The sequence below is a fragment of the Spodoptera frugiperda genome, chromosome 8 (assembly GCF_023101765.2).
Source record: "Spodoptera frugiperda isolate SF20-4 chromosome 8, AGI-APGP_CSIRO_Sfru_2.0, whole genome shotgun sequence".
Classification (NCBI taxonomy): domain Eukaryota; kingdom Metazoa; phylum Arthropoda; class Insecta; order Lepidoptera; family Noctuidae; genus Spodoptera; species Spodoptera frugiperda.
In genome coordinates this window covers 3,617,628-3,638,782 of record NC_064219.1, presented here as the reverse complement: position 1 = coordinate 3,638,782, position 21,155 = coordinate 3,617,628, and the positions used below count along the sequence as shown (strand labels likewise).

Here is a 21,155-nt window from a genome sequence, read left to right as displayed (position 1 = left end):
TTATAAATTAATAGTATAATAAAAAGTCCTCCAGACTATTGAATCCAAATAAAAACCTAATCCTCACCAATCACTTTATGTCTATTAGATACATATAATATCTAAATGTCTATTTTTTTAAATATATCTACAGCGTGTACCATGTTCGAATTAGCATTATCGATAGCTAAATGTTACTCCATCGGCAATTATCTAACGTAGTCGAGCAGACTATTTACTTTTTATATATTTATTTATTATTTAATTAATTTTATTAACTCTCTTTTTGTTTGTTACACATCAATACATGCTATGATTGCTATCGGATTAACTGAAACACCATGTAGAGTAAGTTAATTATGAGTACTTTTTTCGATATTTTTGTTTTTATTTAATAAATTTATTACTTTTTTTCAGTTTGTTTGTAATTGTTTAGTGTAATAGTATATACTTAGAAATTGTTTTGTAATTAGTTTTAATTAATATGAATATGGAAAAGCAATGAAACGTTCCACTGTGTGGGTTGCACTTTCTAAACTGCAAGTAGGAACATGGTGTCTGGTTTAATTCTTGAGTTGTGGATAAAAAGTAAACTACATGTTATTCCAGACCATACATTTTAAAAAAACTTAGCCCCACAATATGTTTTTCTCCTATGTCGTGAGTGGGTTTACAAACATACGAGTTCACATGACACCTAGACCCGGAACAATAATTAGTGGATCACACAAAGAATTGTTCCGTGCGGGAATCGAACCCGCGATACGTTGCATGGCAGCCACCGCACCTTCCCTGCAGACTAACCGATTCTATACCTGTTCCAAATTTCATCCCGATCCCTTCAGCCATTTTGACGTAATTGAGTAACAAATATACATGTTACATACAAACACACAAACTTTCGCACTAACAATATTAGTTAGACAGTTTGTACGAAACTTTTGTTTATAGTAAACATTGCAGTAGTATTTGGAATCGTCCAAATAAGCTATAAGCCATAACATTAATGTTTCTGCATATTGACTTATAATAACTTGGCTTTTCGGAGAATTATCCTAAGTTAGAGTTACCAGCTCATAAAGGTACAAATTAGTAGAATTATACGTTTAATCGCCAACCGTGAGAAATGTACCATTCAGTATCATTGTTCGTTTAATAGGTAATTGTTTAGTAGTTTAGTATGATTGGATAATTATAGTCTGCGCGTAAATTAGTATAAGATAATAATATATTACGCTATATTTCAACAGTGTTTTTAGCATAAAAGTACAGATTTAATGACTAACTTGATATCTTTATCTTTAGTACATTATGTTGCGTTTGCAAATAAATTACTTCTAATCTTGTATTAGCTTGTCAAAGTATATAGTTTACGTAGAACGAAATACAGGCACTTTTGCGAAACCTATTCTGGCAACACTGGTAGCTGGTAATAAAAGTAAGTGGATGCAGCGTTTATGGCCAGTTTTATGAGTCTTCGTATAACTTTGCTATAGCCAACTCCACCATGATTAAACTATGCCGTTTATAATCTTACTAAATTAAATTTCAGCTGAATCTGTTCATCCTCTTTAGCGAACTAGTTATTTATACATCCCTTGTATTAATTTAAAGTGGTTTTACCCGCCTGTGTATCGCTTAAACTCGGTTTTACGAGCCCTAGTGTTCTGATTGGCACTTGGCTTGGTTTTACCAGGCTTAACTCAAGTTTTATCATTGAAAAATTATGTTTTAATTAAATAATAGTTTTAATAAATTGCATAATTGTATGTTAGTTCAATTATGTTCATATAGTTAGGTTAGGAGAACGATGTGTCAATTGTTTATGTGCGAGAAATGACAGCGTTTTATGAGGTGAATTAATTTATCTTTAATTATATCTATGTTATAATTATACGTTTTTTTCTTCTTACACTAGCAACTCTCGCATCAATGGTGTTCTAGAGTAATGTTTTTTTTAAACGGTATTGTATCGTCAATTTTATACATTTCCATTTTTCTGAGTGACATCTACCATCTAGTGCCTTTTTGTGCCGCAAAGATTGAAAACCAAAGTCATAATGTTCATAAGCAAATATGTCGCCTCATAACTGTTACACTAGAAAGACATTTGATTTCACTTTTTGCTTCCGAAAAGTACCAAATAAGTTCCCAAAATTCCACCTCTTTATCACAGAAACCTATAAAATAACAATATTACGAATATGGTCAGTTTTGAATGTTTAAAAAAAAGATATAATCTCAGATAATACACCCTGGACGGTCGTTAAATGTTTTTAAAAATATAATTTAGGTCATTTCGACTCGTAAACTTATATTCCTAAATGACATTCAGTGTATTTTTCCCAGAATGTTGCATTCACCGCCTTTTCGGCTGCGCAGGCACCGTTTGAACATTTAATTTTAATTTTAGTCGCTTCCTTTAAGTGTAGTAAGTATTTATTTTAAGGCTTCGGTTAAGGTTAAGCCGGGTTAATTACTTATTAGCTATAATTCGGCACGAATGGGCCGCCTCGACCGGAGTGATACCGCAGCCTCACAGAACACCGACGTGAAACGAAGCGTTGTGTGATCACTCACAACGCTTGCGTTGTTTCACGTCGGTTCTTGACATGTCGGAACTTGAGCTCAAGCTCAAGTTTCCCTCTTCCAAGTCTTCCCAATCTCAGATTCCCCAACAACCTTTAAATTTCTAACCCCCAAAAGGTCAAGGCAACGCACTTATAACGCCTATGGCGTTTCCTACCTACTTACCATCAGGTGATCCGTGTGGTCGTTTACTTATATCATACAAAAAAATCCCCCTTAAGCAACGAGGAATTTGTGGACATGACACACAGACCCGAAACATAAATTGGTGGATTACACAAAGTGTTTTTCCGTGCGGGAATCGAACCCGCTGTATGTTACACGTCCGTCAGTTACGCAGCCACCGCGCAAACCGTGCAGTCACTAGTTAGAATAATAGTAGTAGTATTAGTTAGAATCTTCTAGTCAGTGATATTAGTAATAGATTCCCGGAGCTACCTATGTGAATACTCACCTACATTTTATTTCCAACATGGAAAGATCTCACTTACATTATTACGTGAAACCGAACCATTTTGTAGGAGAGACAAGATGAGTAAAGATGTAAATTGTAAACATAAGTTAATAATTCTCATAAATGTTTACAATCCCACTTAAACATTTGCTGGGTTTAATGTAAATTGATAATGGTACATGTGTTATTATTAAACATTATTCAAGAGGCTATTTGAAACATCGTCTTCTAATATTAGTAGGACAATCGGAGAAAACCGATACACACACGTTGACATGTTATTGTAAAATTATTATTGGACTTTGTTGAACAATGGGATCTTGTTAATCAAGGTTTAGAGTTTCGTTACGTCGCCCTGTCCACTTACTTTTGATATTCATGTTTTTACAGGTGACTAAACTTACTTACTTTAAAGTAAAGATAGTCTGTACATTTCTTTCTATTCGTATTTGATCATTTGTAACCACTTCTAAGTTATATAGATAGCTATTTTACTTCTTAGTTTAATTGGTTGACTAATTTTTATTTTAATGTCCGTCGTGTAGATTATTATTATTTTAATATATTAGACACGTATATTTTATTTTCTTACAGAAACAAATACTTTTCTAGATGTCACTTCTAGATACATCTTATACGTAGAAATGACGTATTTGCTTCCAATCTCCAGTTCAATTAGTTTCATCTAAGTATAAGTTACTTTATCTATATGAAAAAATAAAAAAATACGCGTCTAATATTTTTTCATTACCTAACTGCCGGACTAAATAGATTTTTAATTTTCATGCCCTGTTATCATCCCTATTCAAAGTTATATTTATACATTACACTATGTGTGTAATGTAATATATGTTTAGAAAGACGAAATAGTTTGTTGATGATCGCCCAACAAACATTTAAGACGTCGAGTAGACGTTTTGGTAACAACTTAATGTTATTTAGTCTAGTCGTATAAACGTCATAAGGACGTTTACTCGACGGCATTTGGGCCCATTTTATATAACTTCTGGCGCTAAGAGTTTCCTATAACAGTCATATAAAACACCTAATTAGTCGCATAGTAGTCATATACGCGTCGACGATTTGACTACATGTCGTGTAGTGGTAGCTGTTGCGGCGTGTATTCGACTTAATGTCACAAATATGATTTTTATATGATGTAATCGGTATGTAATGGTCGTTTAAAGATATTAATATTATAAAATATTATTTTAATGGAGTAGTGTTTTTGACAGCGGTGTTTATTTTGTTTTTTTTTCTTGTTATTTGAGGTGATAAAACCATTCCATCAGTTGTAAACCATTGGGCAATCAAGATTACTGATTAATGTGAAGTTAGTTTTTAACAAATTTTTAATGCGCCTTCAAAATTTTAATGTTATCACTTATTTTTATGAATAATTTACTATGTGACTGCGTTATATGACAACTATATAACTTTCCGACCAATAAGCTGCGAGTTCATTGTAAATAAATATTATAAATTTGATTTAAAAATGGTGGAAGTGGTATACAAGGTTATTATATACCTTTAACATGACTATTAATTATATAGCAGTCGTATTATCATGTTTGTGATACTTTAGGACGTATAGAGGTCGTTCTTAAGACTAATATTCGACTTATATGTAATGGTTACTAAAACTACGTTTAAACAACAATTGTCCGTATAACAGTCGTGTAAAAGGTAATTATATGACAAAATTGTCAGTATTACGACGTTTATACTACGAAAACGTTTACACGACGAAACAGTTGTGTATGTAAGTTATAAAGATGTCGTCGTCGACACTATTATACGACGATTGTATAAAAAAGTCGTAATTACGTCTATATGACATTATAATACGACCAAAAATGTATATGACTATTCGGTCAGATATGGCACCAGTACACGACGAAGAGTTATAAAAACTACTGTAAAATAACTTTAATACGACTCAAAGTTATATAAATGTTTGATTATATGACAAAAATGTTTGCTGGGCGGCTGTTATATTTATTCATATTTACATTAGTTTTGTACTGTATTTCCTAGTTCGGGAGATCGGAGAGAACTCAAGAAATTACTCATACCCATACAAAAATGAATTGTATGACATTTAACAGGCGAAAACCATAAAAGGGGCCATGAAAATGAATGTAAAACTACCCAATATCTGGGTAATGTGTTCTATAGGATACCAATAATGGAAATCTTGGCTCGTAAAAATGGGTGGGGTGTTAAAACTTGCGTACTTACTCCGGTGCCGAGGAAGTAGATCGTAAATTATGAGTAATGCTGGATTATGGACCAGTCCTGTAACGTTCGGTCGGGAACTAACTGCATCGGGAGTTATATAGCACAAAGGGAATATTATTATGAAACCATTTTTCACCCGCTATGGTGGTTAAAGGGTTAGATGTTTATACAAGATGGGTAAAAACACTATATTTATTTATTAAGGCTTACCAACTAAGATATATACAGACAATCTTAAATTGGGCCTCCGGTAACCTCACTCACACAACGAAACACAACACAAGCGTTGTTTCACGTCAGGTTTCTGTGAGGCCGTGGTATCACTCCGCTACATTTGCGCCACCTGGTAAGCAAAAAAGTGTCCCTATTGAATACTTACCACTTTTAAAATGGCATGTTATGACAATATATTCATAATTTAGTCCTTATTACATGCTAATTGTAATGTGTGGACATTTAACATCGTCGCCTTAAGGGAACAAAATACATGAGGTAATGATGACATAAATTCATAAATTAACTACATAACTATTACCACCCTATAGGTCATATTAAACCTTGAATGTTAAGTGTTAAGACTTAAAATGGAAAAACAGAGGATATTAGCTATTCGGAATGCGTGAAAGGTGGACAGGTCGTTAGATATCTACATCTTGTTAGTAGATTATTATCATCAGCCTGTTCTCGTCCATTGCTAGACATAGGCCTCTCCAATGGCACGCCACTGAGCTCGATCTTCAGCTCTACACATCCAACCACTACCAGCCACCTTGCGGATATCGTCACTCCATCTAGCTGAAGGTCGCCCTACACTACGCTTGCCCAATAAGTCCACATTTTTGAGTTAATAGAGATGATGACTGGGTATGAAAATTAAAAATCTATTTCGTCCGTCAGTTAGGTAATGATAAAATATTAGACACGTATTTTTTTATTTTGTCGTATAAGACAACAATACTTGTATAAAACGAAACAAAATTCAAGAAGTTTAGGAGTGGTAGCAAATACGTCATTTCTACGTACATACGTATAAAACGTACTTAGAAGTGACGTCATGCGATATTTCAAATCAATATAATTTTCGAAAGTATTTGTTCCCATAAGAAAATAAAAAAAAAACATATCTAATATTTTAAAATAATCTACAAGATAGACATTAAAATAAAAATTAGTCATCTACCCTATTACATTACGTATTTTAAGTCCACTTATGTAAAAATTCCTGAGCAAGCAAATTTTGATGAAATATTCCGATCGAATTCGCGGACACCGTAACTACTGGGAATTTCGTAAATCGATATATGTATTATTAAAAGTAATGTTTTTATTTGGAAAGCCAACCCAGGACCCGCTGTTTTGTGGTCATGTTCGTGGTTAAAAAACGGTACTGTACTACGAAAAACATACAAAAAATTATCTTGTAAATCTTCAGTTAATGTGTTTAAGTTAATTTCAATAATTTGTTTATTATTGCTACCGCGTCCGTTATTACGCGTTGTTGGACATTCAAAAACCACACCTTGAGAGTATATGATTATACATACATAAAACATATTATATTATTATTTAAATATCATAATTTTGACTACACGGTTGGTGCGGTGGCTGGGCAACCGGCTGCCACGCAACGTGTAGCGGGTTCGATTCCCATACGGAGCAACTCTTTGTGTGATCCACAAATTGTTGTTTCGGGTCTGGGTGTCATGTGTATGTGAACTTGTATGTTTGTAAACGCACCCACGACACAGGAGAAAATCCTAGTGTGGAGCAACGTTTTTTAAAAAAAGAAAAAGATAAGAAAGATATCATAATTTCCCTGAAAAATTTAAAGATATTTACACCTACCACACTTAAATGTTGATTTCTTTAGTAAGTATTGTGGAGCGTTCAGAAAAAAATCTGAAATTGATGCGGGAATGGGCAAAGAAGTGAAAAACGGTTATTCGTTTATAAATTTAAGTGTGGGAGAACCATGCTTCGGCACGAATGGGCCGGTTCGATCGGAGTGATACCACGGCCTCACCGAAAATCGACGTGAAAGAACGCTTACGTTGTGTTTCGTTGTGTGAGTGAGGTTATCGGAGGCCCAATTCCCCCTTCTCAATCTTCCAAATTCCGATTTCCCAACAACCCTTAAATTCCTAACCCCCAAAAGACCAGCAACACACTTGTAACGCCTCTGGTGTTTCAAGTGTCCATGAGCGGCGGCGATTGCTTACCATCAGGTGATACGTCTGCTCGTTTACCGTGTTCTATAAAAAAAATAATTAATTATGAACAAATAGAAGAGTAACGAAATGCCACTGGCGGTTGATCAAGGAATACAAACTTTGTATTTTGAATAAACGGACAGACACAGCAGGGGAACTTTGTTTTACTATACGTATAAGGCTATCGTATGCCATGTAGTACAACCACCTAAGGCCTCGGAACTCATTACACTATTACATAGAAACTTTGACATTTCCCGTCTTCAATTAAAATGATATATTATCAATTATCATAATAAAGTAAGTACTAAATAATGTATGATACACTAGTTGTTGATACCAGCACATAAAGTTACCCTTATAATCTTTAATCGAATATCAATTCTATGATTAAAGAAATAGAGTTGCGAATTGAATGAAGTCATTTGAAAGAATCGTGCAGTTTGATGTGCAGTTGATGTTTAACAAACGTTTTGTTTTTAATTTCTGTGGCTAATTGCAACTTAATGCGTATGGCTAATTAGTTATAGATATTAATAATTGTTTTTATTCCTTTATATTATAGGGTTAATTGAAGTTATTGTCTTTGTAGGGTACGAAAAAGCAGGCTGATATCGATAAGATAGTTTCTGAATTATCATAATACCTATTTTTTTTGGGACATGGCCGCCACAACCTCCTTTACCGCTACAACTCTACAGTAGATATAACCATGAAAATAAAACATTTTCGTGATTATCATAAAACTTCTAAAACATCGTTGACCTAATCACATAATTTTATTGAAGGATGCTGGATGATCTACTAGTTTCATAAGTTGCACTAGAAAACTAACCGACAGACAGACATTTTGTTTTTTTTTTTTCATATTGTAATATTTGCTTTGACGTTCAAAAGTGCCTTTTTGGTCTTTTTGAAATAAATAATTTTGACTTTGACTTTATACATGGATTACTTTGTCTTCTCAGACGTAAAGGTATGCTACTTACAACATTTTTTGAATGTTTTTACTTTGCACAAAAATATTATGTTTAAAACCGTCTATAAAAACATAAATGCCTTAATTTGAAGAAGTTGGCTTGTATCGCTCGATGTCTTATATTACGTTAAGCAGGAATGTGTCAGTTTTTATCATCAAACGGTTAGGCTGCGCGTGAGTCGACCGAGAGACGCCCGTGGGTAAGTGTTGCAGATTTTGAGTTTGAGTACCTTTGACGTCCCCGAATATGGGTTTTCGATACAGGGCTGTATTTGGAAGTGACGAAATATTGGCTGTTTGTTTGACATTCTTGTTCTTCAAGTTATTTTTGTAGTTTTTACTGTAGCCTTCCTCGATAAATGCACTATCCAACACAAAAATAATTATTCAAATTGGACCAGTAGTTCCGGAGATTAACGCGTTCAAACAAATAAACTATTCAGTTTTATATTAGTATAGATTTAATTGGTTATTATTTTCATTTGCTACACTCTATTTATAGTATAAATTCTTTTAAATACAATAAGCTCGTTACATTTAAATTTATTGCAAAAAAAAGAAGAGTTTCTTAACTCATTGTATATTTTTAATACATTTTAAAAATAAATGATACAAGTAGTTGTACTTTTGCGTACAACATGCAACACTTTGTAATAAACTTAATAATTAAAGGCTTGACGTATCCCAGTGCCATTTATTTTAAGGATAATAAATTATGTCTAAAATTAAAACTATTCTCATTTCCCCATAAATTATTCCATAATAATTATAAATGGTATAAAAATGCTAAGCGCACATTTACCTCTATTTCAGAGACGTATTTAGATTTTTAATAAGCGGTATCCTCGATGCGACTGAGCGATCTTAAGTTCACGGATTTGGTTTTACTATATTATTATTTAATCTGACAAATACGTGTCAAAATGTTTAGTATCGGAAATAACTCTATTTTATCAGAATAGAAATTCTTTTAAGTATTTATATGTTGTAATTATTTAAGTCAGTTTTTTTAATATTTAGATAATATGGTTTAATATAATTTACAATGGTTATAATTTATAATAGAATTAAATAAATATTGATAATATTAAAAACAAATTGTAGAATTTCAACTGCATAGCTTTTTTATCACTAGTGCGTTTGTTATTTTATGGTTATATCTCTAAAATTACGCAACATATTTTGATGAAGACTTTTTTATAGATAGAGTAATTTAAGACCCCAAAGCTACTTTGTTATAATATAAACAACTAAACATCTTTCTTTCATAAAAAACTAACAAACATTTTTCTCTAAAACATTCAATGTATGCGAATGTGCTGCGAATTAGTTAAAATAATTCCGAGCAACATGAAATTGCTATCAAGAATGGCGTCTAAAACAGTATGGCCGTCTCGCGGACATTTGTCAATTTCACAGTAAGCAATAAAATGAAAATACAATATTATTTCAGTACCCTTCCACGGAATCAATAAGTGCACACGTGTCGCACTCCCACTTTAAGTTTTCTCTTCGAAGAAATTGTTCCTCGTGTTACACCGTTCGTGTGATAGTCAGAGGGCTTAGTACGGGTTTGTTTGGAGATCGAAATGAGAGTGCGTTCGGTTCGTGATTGGCTGGTTCATTCGCACCGGACAATCTGTCGTTTCGTTAATCGAAAACGAAACGACAGCGCATTCGGTGGTCTGGCACAAAAGCAAACTCGTACTGATGTGAAGGATTATACGAGATAGAATTTCGATATAAGTTTCATAGAAAAAGTCTTAAAATTGTCTCGGTAGCCAAGTCAGCAGATAACATTTGATTTCTAAATGAAATTTCACTAATACATATTATAAATGCGAAAGTTTGTTTGTATGTTTGTCTGTCAATCACGCTGAAACTACAGAACGGATTTTGATGAAATTTGGTATACAGACAGGGTATGAGTTGACTTGGGTGATAGGATACTATGTATCCCACAGGGCGGCGGGCGAAACCGGTGGCAGAAACTAATGTATTATATTTCCATTTACTTTTGAATTGAGTTCAATGGATCTGTGCTTGTATTTTTGTTCGTGTTAATACAAATAAGTATGTATAAATATCACAGGTTTAGAAAATACTTTCGCTGTATCCTTCTCTTCTATTATGAGACAGTGTGATAGGCGGTCAATTCAAATGAATGTTTTATAGACAGCAGCGGGTAAATATCGACCGATTTTCTAACAGTTCCGACAGTTTCTAACTAACAATATAATAAACTATTGCTAGTATGTTTTCATTCCGTCAAATGTGTCATACATATTATTATAGACCTTCGAATTTGCTAATATTTACATTAAATCGCGAAATGTACGCTTTGTATTATTATTATTACACGAAATTAACAACTATTTAGGTATAATTTAGTAATATTATAATAATATTATAAACGGATCTAAATAGTAGATCCGTTTATGTTATTATAATTAATTCCGTCAATGGATTCAAATTAGTGTTACTAATCTAAGTTGTTCGATAACAAGTTATCTCATACATATTTTAAACAATTTACTATCGAAATAAAGTACTGATTTTAATCCGATATGTCTGAATTGAACTAGGTCTATTACATTTAATAGAACCATTCACACTAATATTATAAATGTGAAAGTTTGTTCGTTTGGATATTTGGATGTTTTTCCGTCAATCACGCTGAAACTACTGAACGGATTATCATGAAATTTGGTATACAGATAGGGTATGAGGATGAATGGGAACGCGGGTGAATCCGCTGGCAGAAGCTAGTGTCAAATGAATATTAATTTTGATTTACATGGATTAATTAATTTCAAGTGGCAATAGACAGTAGTTATCTACATCGAAACCTACATCGTCTGTATCGACGAAAACAACATCAAACAGATACCAGTTTCCTTAAACAGTTGTGTACTTAAAATAGTTATTTTACGATATTTTAACGTTGCAAGCGGCAATTGATGATTCGAGTTAGTTATTCGTAGGCGCCGAGTCCGGCCCTGTGCTGAGACGGGTTTGCAACATTGTTGCAGCCGCACACGTAATTGTTTTATTGCTTTTTTTGTCCGAACAACTGTACGATCCGGTCTGTATTGTATGCGCGCAGGACATTGGCCCATTGACACATATCGTCTTAAATGACAATTTGTATTTGATATAATTATAGCAAATGTGATTATAGGAATCAATATTTCTATGTTATTTATTCGGAATATAAATTTTAATTAAAAATGTATATCAGGCTGAAATAGCACTTGATTTTATTACTATTCTTTTCTATATTTAAATTGCAATTTAAATTGTGTAGAGTTGAATGCACACACCTTTAACAGCAATCAAAAAATAACAATGTCACAAGAAAAAACGAAAGTGCAATGCAATTATGTGCAAGCCATAAATTATCGTGTGTAAGGACTCGCTTACAAACGATGCCGTTTCGAACATGTACGTGCTTGAATATTGCAATATTCATTGATAAATTGTCCCATCCGAAAATGTAGGTACAAGATTAATCGTTTCATCGCCAACCGATATTTTAATGGTTGTATCTTGAATCTTGAGTGCTATAAGTATTTTTTAAGACCTTGCTATAATATATATTAATATACCGAGCTATATATTATAGTATAGCTAGCTACCACACACTGGAGCTATACTATCACTATCGCTACATAGTATAAAACATAGTCGCTTTCTCTGTCCCTATGTCCCTTTGTATGCTTAAATCTTTAAAAGAACGCAACAGATTTTGATGCGGTTTTTTTAATAGGTAGAGTGATTCAAGAGGAAGGTTTATAATAATATGTATAATACAGACATATCACCATTGCATCCATGCGAAGTGGGGTCGCTAGTAATATATATTTTCGGTCGGCAATCGTCCTTGCGAGCGTTTGGTTTACTAAATTACTTTCTGTACAAAAATGGTGTTTACATTTGGTAAAACTTTTTTTATATTTATGTATTATTAGTGTGACGGGCTTTATACAGAATCGAATACTATATCTACTAAACTATACTATCAAATATTAAACACATCGAAAACCTGTTCGCAATATATGTAGGGTTTTGTTATATTTAAGTAGCTTATTGACTAATAAATAACAGTTAGGTTGTAAAGTTACTTAATTTAATCATTAATTTTGTTATAAATCAATCAATTATTTGGGAATCAATTAAAGAGTATATGAAACTCTTTAATTATACTAGTATAAGAGTTAAATTGCGTGGCAGATATAATTATAATCATTAACTATTATTAAAAATATTTAATTTTTATACGAAATAAAAATTAAACTCTGCATTAAAGACATTATACCACCAACCTATAACACAATTTCACATAATTATCCCTTTATAATTTCATTTTAAAAATTAATAATCTTGATATAATAAGCCATTCTATAGCAAACCTAGTATGTTTAGTTTGATACTACTAAGGAAACATGTATTTTAGATGTGTGCGTGTGTTTGTACGTATGTGTGTATGTGTGTGTGCTACACGTTAAGTAAGGTCGGAGACCAGATCGGATGGATAAGGTAATGTGAAAAAAATATTCGTGAAATATATTTATTTATTTGTAGTTGTATGTACAATAATTTCATGACTGACTGACTTAGATGCGAATGGTGTGGAATAGTAATTTAGCCGTTATTCGTTTGTTATTAAATGTGAAATTACTATGATAATTGCAATGTACACCTTTCATCCCCAAAGGGACCGGAGTGATACCACGGCCTCATAGAAAACAGACGTGAAACAACGCTTGCGTTGTGTTTCGTTGTGTGATTCAGGTTACCGGAGACCCAATCACCCCACTTACCAATCTTCCCAATCCCCGAACAACCCTTAAATTCCTAACCCCCAAAAGGTCGGCAACACACTTGTAACGCCTCTGGTGTTTCAAGTGTCCATGGGCGGCGGCGATTGCTTACCATCAGGTGATACATACGTCTGCTCGTTTACCGTTTTATACCATTAATAAAATTGAAAAACTAAACTGTGTCGGTAAAAAGGGCCACAATAGGCGTGTTGTTAATTAAAAATGTTTTGTGTATACATACATTCTTATTAGAGATCTTTGGAATGTGTTCTGAGCTTGCTTCTCATGTCGATGTCAAGACAGGTCAAAAGGGTATAGGTACGAGTGTTTAGCTGTACAGTGGCCAACAGGTTAACCTTACTTCTTTCTGTTTCACTGCAATAGATTTTCAACTTTATTGTTTTGATATATAGTCGAAAATCCAATGAAAAGCAGATTGGAGTAGGTTAACCACTGTATTTTCTGTAGTAGGTTTAAAGTAAACTTTAGTTGTATGGGAGTAGGCTCATTTTCAATTACATAAATAAAAACAATAGTTTTAGTTTATTAGAACGAATTAGAAAAATTGTTAAAATAATAGTTTCACTGACGGACAGACTGACATACTATTAATTATTTATTTATTGGCAAATCAAAAGTACATATTTTTGGTTTAAATTAGAACTAGACTTTGAACCTATCCATATGTTCTAATTATGGCTTTATACATCTATGTTCTAATTATAACGTCTTTTATTTTTCAAAATGACAGTTGCGGTCTTATTAATGTCACCACAGAGTATACATAAAGTGACGTTCAAAGGAAAATATGAATTATTTAGTAATCTGTGCGTTCACACGTGGTTTGTTTTAAAGTTTTGCAAACTGATATCTGGTACCTATACTATTTAGGTTCGAGTCTTAGGTCGGGCAATGTATTTTTGCTTGTGATCCTGTTAATTATTTTAAATGCAAGTATTGATGATGTGTCATATGTATGTGTGTGGATGTTTTACTCATAAACTACTGTACTTGTTATGGTGTAGCCTCTTCGAAATATCAATAGAAGAAGTAGTTGTTTTCAAAGCTGATTTAGCTAGGGCCTAATTGCACTAGGATTAGAATAGAACCTCTCTGAACCCTAAGGTTGAGTGGTAGAGAATGCCATACGGCATTAAGTTTCCCTTATGTATTACAAGAAAGCAGATATTTAATTGTATTGTGTACATTAAAGAATAAATAAATAAATGGGATTAGAAAAGGATAGGAGAAAAAATACTAGTGAAAGTAGTTACTTTCACAAACTTGTCACATACTAGCTTCTGCCAGCAGCTTCACCCGCGATCCCGTTAGATAAAAAAAAACCTATCACCCAATTTAGCTCATACCCTGTTCATCAAAATGCATTCCGTTTCACCGTGATTGGCGGACAAACATCCAAACAAACAAACTTTCACAATTATAATAGTAGTGTGATTAGTATAATAGATGGTGAATAATAATTTGAACACTACCCGACCAGACGGAGACGCTTTAAGAAATAACAGGTGTCACTGTGTCAGCCGTGCGAAGTTGTTTTATTTATTTTATTTATACCAAAACGTGTCAGGCACCTATAAGGATAGCAGTAGTCGACTATAAATATTTCATCTTCATTTCTATGCAATATATTCATAATAAATGCCAAAAATAACATAAAAAACAAGTGTGTTACTCTCTAAAATGGTACCTTAGGCGTTGTGTCTCTTTGATTGATAATATAATTATCAGTCTTTAGTGTCGGTTCATATCTGACGTAAAATACATCGAGCGTATCATCGATCGCACTAACGTATCATCGGTTGATGTATATTTTTTTCTATACATTTAACTGTTCTGGCGTTATGTGACTAAAAATACGCGACGCATATTCCGTTAGATATGAACCGACCCCTAGAATACTGATGTATCAATTTCATAAAAAAAGTCACGCCTTTTATCCCCGATGCGGTAGGCAGAGCCGCTATACAATTTACACTGACTTTTCACCATTTGAGCATTGAGTCCCATGTAATAGGAGGTGAGCCTATTGCCATATACTGGCCACAATTCCAGACTACTGAAACTCCATCCTTACTCATTGTTTTTTTAAAAGAGTAACGATGGAGTTTCTTGCTCGTTCTTCTCCATTCGAAGCAACACTTTGGAACGAGCGCCTAGCTTCACTGACGGACAATTCAATTTGACGTTTCAAAAGTGCCTAATTTCGGATTAATTGAAATTAATGCTTTGACTTTGACTTTACTACTGAGAAAATTTCGAAAGACCGAATAGAACCTGTATCATTTTAATGTGTGATTAAACTGGTGTTGTTTTATGTTCCAGGCGGCGCAGGAGCCCTCGACGCCCCCTTCGACGTCTACGTCGACGTCAGCGGCGGGCGAAGGCGCCAGTCGCTCGTAGGGCGCCGGCGCCTCTCGCGGGACTCAGTGTATATTCCCAGGACACCTAGTGCTAGATCTGTTAAGTTACGCCCACACGAAAATGTACCTTATGTTATGTTGTTATAAGTATCATACTTTCTCCACGCACTGTCACGTGATTTGACCTTGAACTTACAAACCAACTTCGCTTCGTGAATGTCTCGATAATTTCGTTTTATTGGCTCAAAAGACAAATATCAGAACATTGTCATTTAAAAAACAAAGCAACAGATAATACAGATATTGTCTACGCCCCAAAAATTATAGAGTAAAAATGTAAAATAAGGTTATATTCACATATCGGTGCGTTAAAATCACAATCCATAGATAGCTTATGTTTATTTTTTTACGACAACTTGTAATTAGCAGTCGTACGATGTGTATCTGTGTGTCCGTCATTTGTGCGAGCTCTACTTTGTATGGCAACACTGACAATTATGTCACTTGGCCTTTTGATTCCCTGTCATCGGTTTATCAGTAAAAGTATAGCGTACAGCACCTAGCATTGAAAGATATCGATCGGCGATTATTTTTAATCAACCTTTCAGTTTGTAGGCACAATTTTGTATACATTTGTAAAACTATTGATTTGAAACTATGCCACTAGTTAATGACACTGTTTTGTAAAAAGGAATTGATGCTACACCTATATGGTTATATGAGAGGCTAAAAAGAGAATAAATTCTCTATATGAGAAGGTTTGGTATAATCTCACGCTTGGAAAGTGGGAGATCACAGTTTAAGATCCTCTAATGTAAAATTAAAAGTCCAGGGCCCGGATTAAAATCTAGATAGCGCCCTAGGCGAGCACTCCACGGGCTTGACGCCACCGGCACTGTTTGGACAGTTGGCAACGCGCGTCTCGCGGTGCCCGTTTGTAATCTGGCGCCCAAGTTAGGCAAGTGTTTAACTGTCTAATGCCTTCTTCGCATTACGCTAGTATTTTAGTCAATAGCAAAGTACATAGTAGCTCTCTCTTGTTTCTGTCTCATAATCGACGCGAACGAGAGCTACTAAATACTCGCAACTTGACTAAAATACTAGAAAAGTGCGAACAAGGCGGCATTAGGGATATTACGGCACTAGTGTCGTCCCTTAGTCGGCTCATACGACATCCACAACAGACGTCACTATACAGGATTTTAACAGCATTATTTATATCGACAATCAGTTGCTGCATTACTCAAACTCAGGAGGGATCATTGAAATTAATGGCAGACATTATTTTTAAATATTTTGACTCAAAACTTTAAACGAACATAATTGATTGAATTGGCATACTCACGCCGCTGTACCTCAAATGGATCGGCTGTGGAAGGGTTTAAACAAGTTTGTTTTTTAAGCATTTAACAGATTAGTTATTTGTATCATATTTCAAACAATTCATAATGTACCTATTTCGCCTAAAAAAGTTCCATGGGTTAATTATTATGTTAACGGCTCACTCACGTAAATGTATGGCGAGGAATTTGACTAGTTTCAAGCCATGCTCTAGCAATTTACTTTAGTTTGTCTCACGGAAGTTTTAATAAAAAGATCCTTTCCATACTTTGGTTCTTCCTATCTAATAAGACCTAATTTTAGGAGTCTCTATTAAAAAACTGTTAACTAACTTAACCACTATCACTTACAATTGTTAACTATGAATAAGTAGTCAGCAACTGGTTCCTAAGATACAAACGTTACAATATTAATGACCATAGACAAACTAAGGGGTATACGCAGGCGTCGGGCGGGGCATACAAAGTACCGCCCCCTATCTAACAAGTTACAAGTATATGATACATAGAAAATGGATTTAGTACCCTATTTTATGGTCCTTTTGGTTTATACATTATTTAGTAACAATTTATGGGGTCTTTAGCTTGTGTATGTTAAATAATTCTGATGATTCTGTTAAAGATGGTGGATAATAAATACATTGAAATCGGTCAAATTATGAATGGTTGTTTGTGGCATAATTTGGTAAAATAAATTATTTGTGGAATATTAGGATCACCTTATGAAACTGCATTACAAATGTGCCTACAAAATATAAAGAGAACAGATATTGGCGGGAATCAAAACGTCAAACTTTGACATTGACATGTAAGTGACATAACGATGTGACAAAAAATAAACCAGTGATTGTTTATGAGTTAACGATCACATCTGTCATTGTGATCAAGATAATTGTTATTAAACATTGCAACATTCACATTTCTTACTTATAATTAATTATTCCTTTTCATTTGTATTAAACATCACAGTGTGTTTCTATTAGTCCTAATGCACGCACTACTTGTTAACTTTATTCATTCCATCCTTTAAAATTAAAGAACTTTGTACTTGCGTAGGTTTGGTCAGGTATATTATGTGATATTTACGAAATTTTGAATTGGTTATGATCTCAAATTCATAAACTGATATTTTTTTAATGTTTTGATTAGTATTTTTTATATAAAATTGTGTGGTATGAGAATGGTTTTCCATTGTAAGAAATAATGTAGTCTGTACTATTTAAGAAAAAGTCGATGATACAATTTTCGCAATGGAATTTCATCTTTTGAATTTGCTAACCTACATTTGGGTACATCGTAAGTAGAATTCTCTAGCGAATATCATTTAATTTAAACAAAAGTTTGATACATTATGTTGTATTTTATATTTTGAAACCTATTAAATAATTGCTAGTCACGTTGAGAACGGAATAAAATAAAAACCATTTTGTTTTTCGAATACTTTTTTAAGTTTTTACTTTTATAAAAAAATGATATTTTTTTTTTTGTAAAATTTAGCAATGTAACTTTCCAATTTTCTCGTTCCTTTACTAGCTACTGTTTTTAGGTTTCTTTAACACAGACCAAGTTTTTCTATAATGTCTTCGTGGATTTTTTGTTAAATTCTCACGAAAATTACTAGAATAAAAGTTTACCTTTTTTATTTTCGTGGTAACAAAACGTCCAAGGAAATACCCTAACAGCCGTACCAAACTTCGTCCCTTAGAAATCGACCGTCTCACATCTTTCATAGTTTTCATACTATAATCTAGTACGATTTCAAGTAAAATATAATTATTCTAATAATTCGTAAGGAAACTTAGAGTGTATTCAAGATTCTACGCACCTACGTCTTTACATATTGTAAATAATTTGTAAATATATAATTACATTGACGAGTAGTCAGGATATTATTTAGTTTTAATAAGGTAAGAAGTACTCCAAACAGGAGTGGTTACCTTAACTGTTATAAATTCTCTGATAATTCATTTAAATATAATGTGAATTTTTTGTTAATAGCACAGTAAGAACTGAAATAATTGTACCCTATTATTATTGTAGTTGTAAATTGTGAAAGGATCCTAGTATTTTTTAAGATCTAATAATGTTTAAGTCTTAGTAATTAACGTTGACATTACTTATTTATGATTATTGTTGTAACTTTTAGAATTAACATTTCAATGTTAAACCTTCCGCCCATCGAAACGAGGCATCACAGTTTTTGTGATAATCAATAATAACGATAAAAAATTTAGCGTATCTACTACCTAACTACTTAAATGTGAATGAAAAAAAAAACTTCTCTAGTAATTTTGTCCAATTCGTGAGTCCATTAAGATTACGTAGTGTCGAAAATTAAAGTAGATTTTTTATCTTTACGCGAACATATTTAGGTAAAAAGCCAAAGTTGTAATGTCTAGCTGCTTTTGTTTATCAGATAATTGTAAAAAAAAGAATCATAAGTACCCCAATCGTCCGTTATATCAGGTGCTTGTGTCACAATCTTCCTTAAATACATTTCTTCTCTTCTGTATAGTAGTAAGGAGTCAGTAACAGCACATAAATTAAGCGACAGTCCATCACAGTAGTATAGCTAACAAATTTAAATTAACGATTTAAATATTTAAGATTAGTTTTTAAGGAATTGCAGTAAGGAAGCGGTTTTGGGTCGGTAGAGGCGACATCTATTGCGGAAAACGTTATGTTAATATCTTATGTTGTTTTCATTAATTTTGATCAGCCTTTCAGTTGAGGGTTTAGGATCAAACACCGTATCAAATTAGCCAACAAAAGAAGTATAAAAAGCTAGAATCTTTAAAACGTTATCATCAAATCCTACTCTCAACTAAACGGTTGATTTTCAAAAAAATAGTTCACATTTGCAGTTTTTAAAACGTAAAAAATAACATCTCAATAACATTATAACATTCAGACAACCGTACAGGGTTTATTTGTTTGAAATCTGTAAAATATAAAAAAAAAACAAATTATCGTTAAGTGTTACAGTACAGTTAGAAACATAGGTCTTTACTGTTCATCCTACTAAAATAACCAATAGGAGTGTACTGATTTAAAGAAAAAATAATAATGGAACCAGGTAAAAACCGTATTACATACCGTTAAAAATGAAATTGGAGCACAGTATATGTTGGAGCACAATTTTTAGAGATATTTTTATCTAAAGTAAGATAGATACATGATCATAACTATATAACATACGTCATTGGATTACAAATCTAAAAGTGTCTAGCAATTAAAAATCATATTAAAAGCAAAATATTAATAAATTGTAAAAATCTAAACTTGTGCGATAATTTTAATTTGACAACTTGGATCGTTAGTCGATACTACCAATTGTTGCCAAAATTAATCGTTAAAACGTTACGCATGTCTATACTACCACATTTAAAAAAAAGTTATTTCTTTGAATCAGTGCACTTTAGCCATCTACAATTTTGTTAACGACTAATAGTTTGTGTAAAATAAAACTGCACGTGTGAACGACACAAATTCCCAGTTTTGTACAATAATAATTATAATTTATTAAATTGTTGACATACTGTATGAAAACATCTTTATTGTGTATGTATTATGTATTATAATTATTATCTATTAATTTAATTATCCATAATTGCACGATAATTCAATGAATGTCAAGAAAAAAACTTGAATAATTTTTGTTTCTGTGAATATGAACGTATTTTCGTAGAAATAAATAAATATTTTAAGTGCTATGTATCGTTATTAATTATTATTATTGGATTATTTATTGTCTGTGGCAAAGGGTCTTAGTCTGAAAATGTTCCTACTTTGATTTTTTAACCTTGTTGTTTCTGTCAATTTCTTTCGAATTATCAGTTACGTTTGTAAGAATTTTACACGTCTTATATAGGTATTAATGGAATTATCGTCACGACTCCACATTTTGGAGTAGGCAGAGCACCACAGAGACAGTGAAAAGTCATAATGACACGATTCTGGCATACTTCTTTTAGCTTTATCTTCTTTGCGCCTCACCATCAACGATTACATCACTACTTACCATCAGGTGGGATTGTAGTCAAGCATTAGTTTCTATCGAATAAAAAAAATGCATACTCTTCAATTGATTGATTGACAGCTTTGACACTTGTTTGTTTTTAAATTGAGCATTTAAGACTAAGGCCCAAAAATATTTATG

The 21,155-nt window shown here is 33.0% G+C and overlaps 1 protein-coding gene across 1 annotated transcript in view; it reads left to right on the top strand.

Moving 5' to 3' along the window:
- The window catches only part of LOC118275260 (protein doublesex), a 185,670-nt gene extending 169,058 nt beyond the window's left edge, over positions 1 to 16,612 (top strand). The window contains 2 exon segments of the mRNA XM_035593145.2: positions 15,619 to 15,731; positions 15,733 to 16,612. Coding sequence (XP_035449038.2) covers positions 15,619 to 15,731; positions 15,733 to 15,840 — 221 coding nt within the window. The 3' untranslated portion in view covers positions 15,841 to 16,612.
- The last annotated feature ends 4,543 nt before the right edge of the window (positions 16,613 to 21,155 follow it).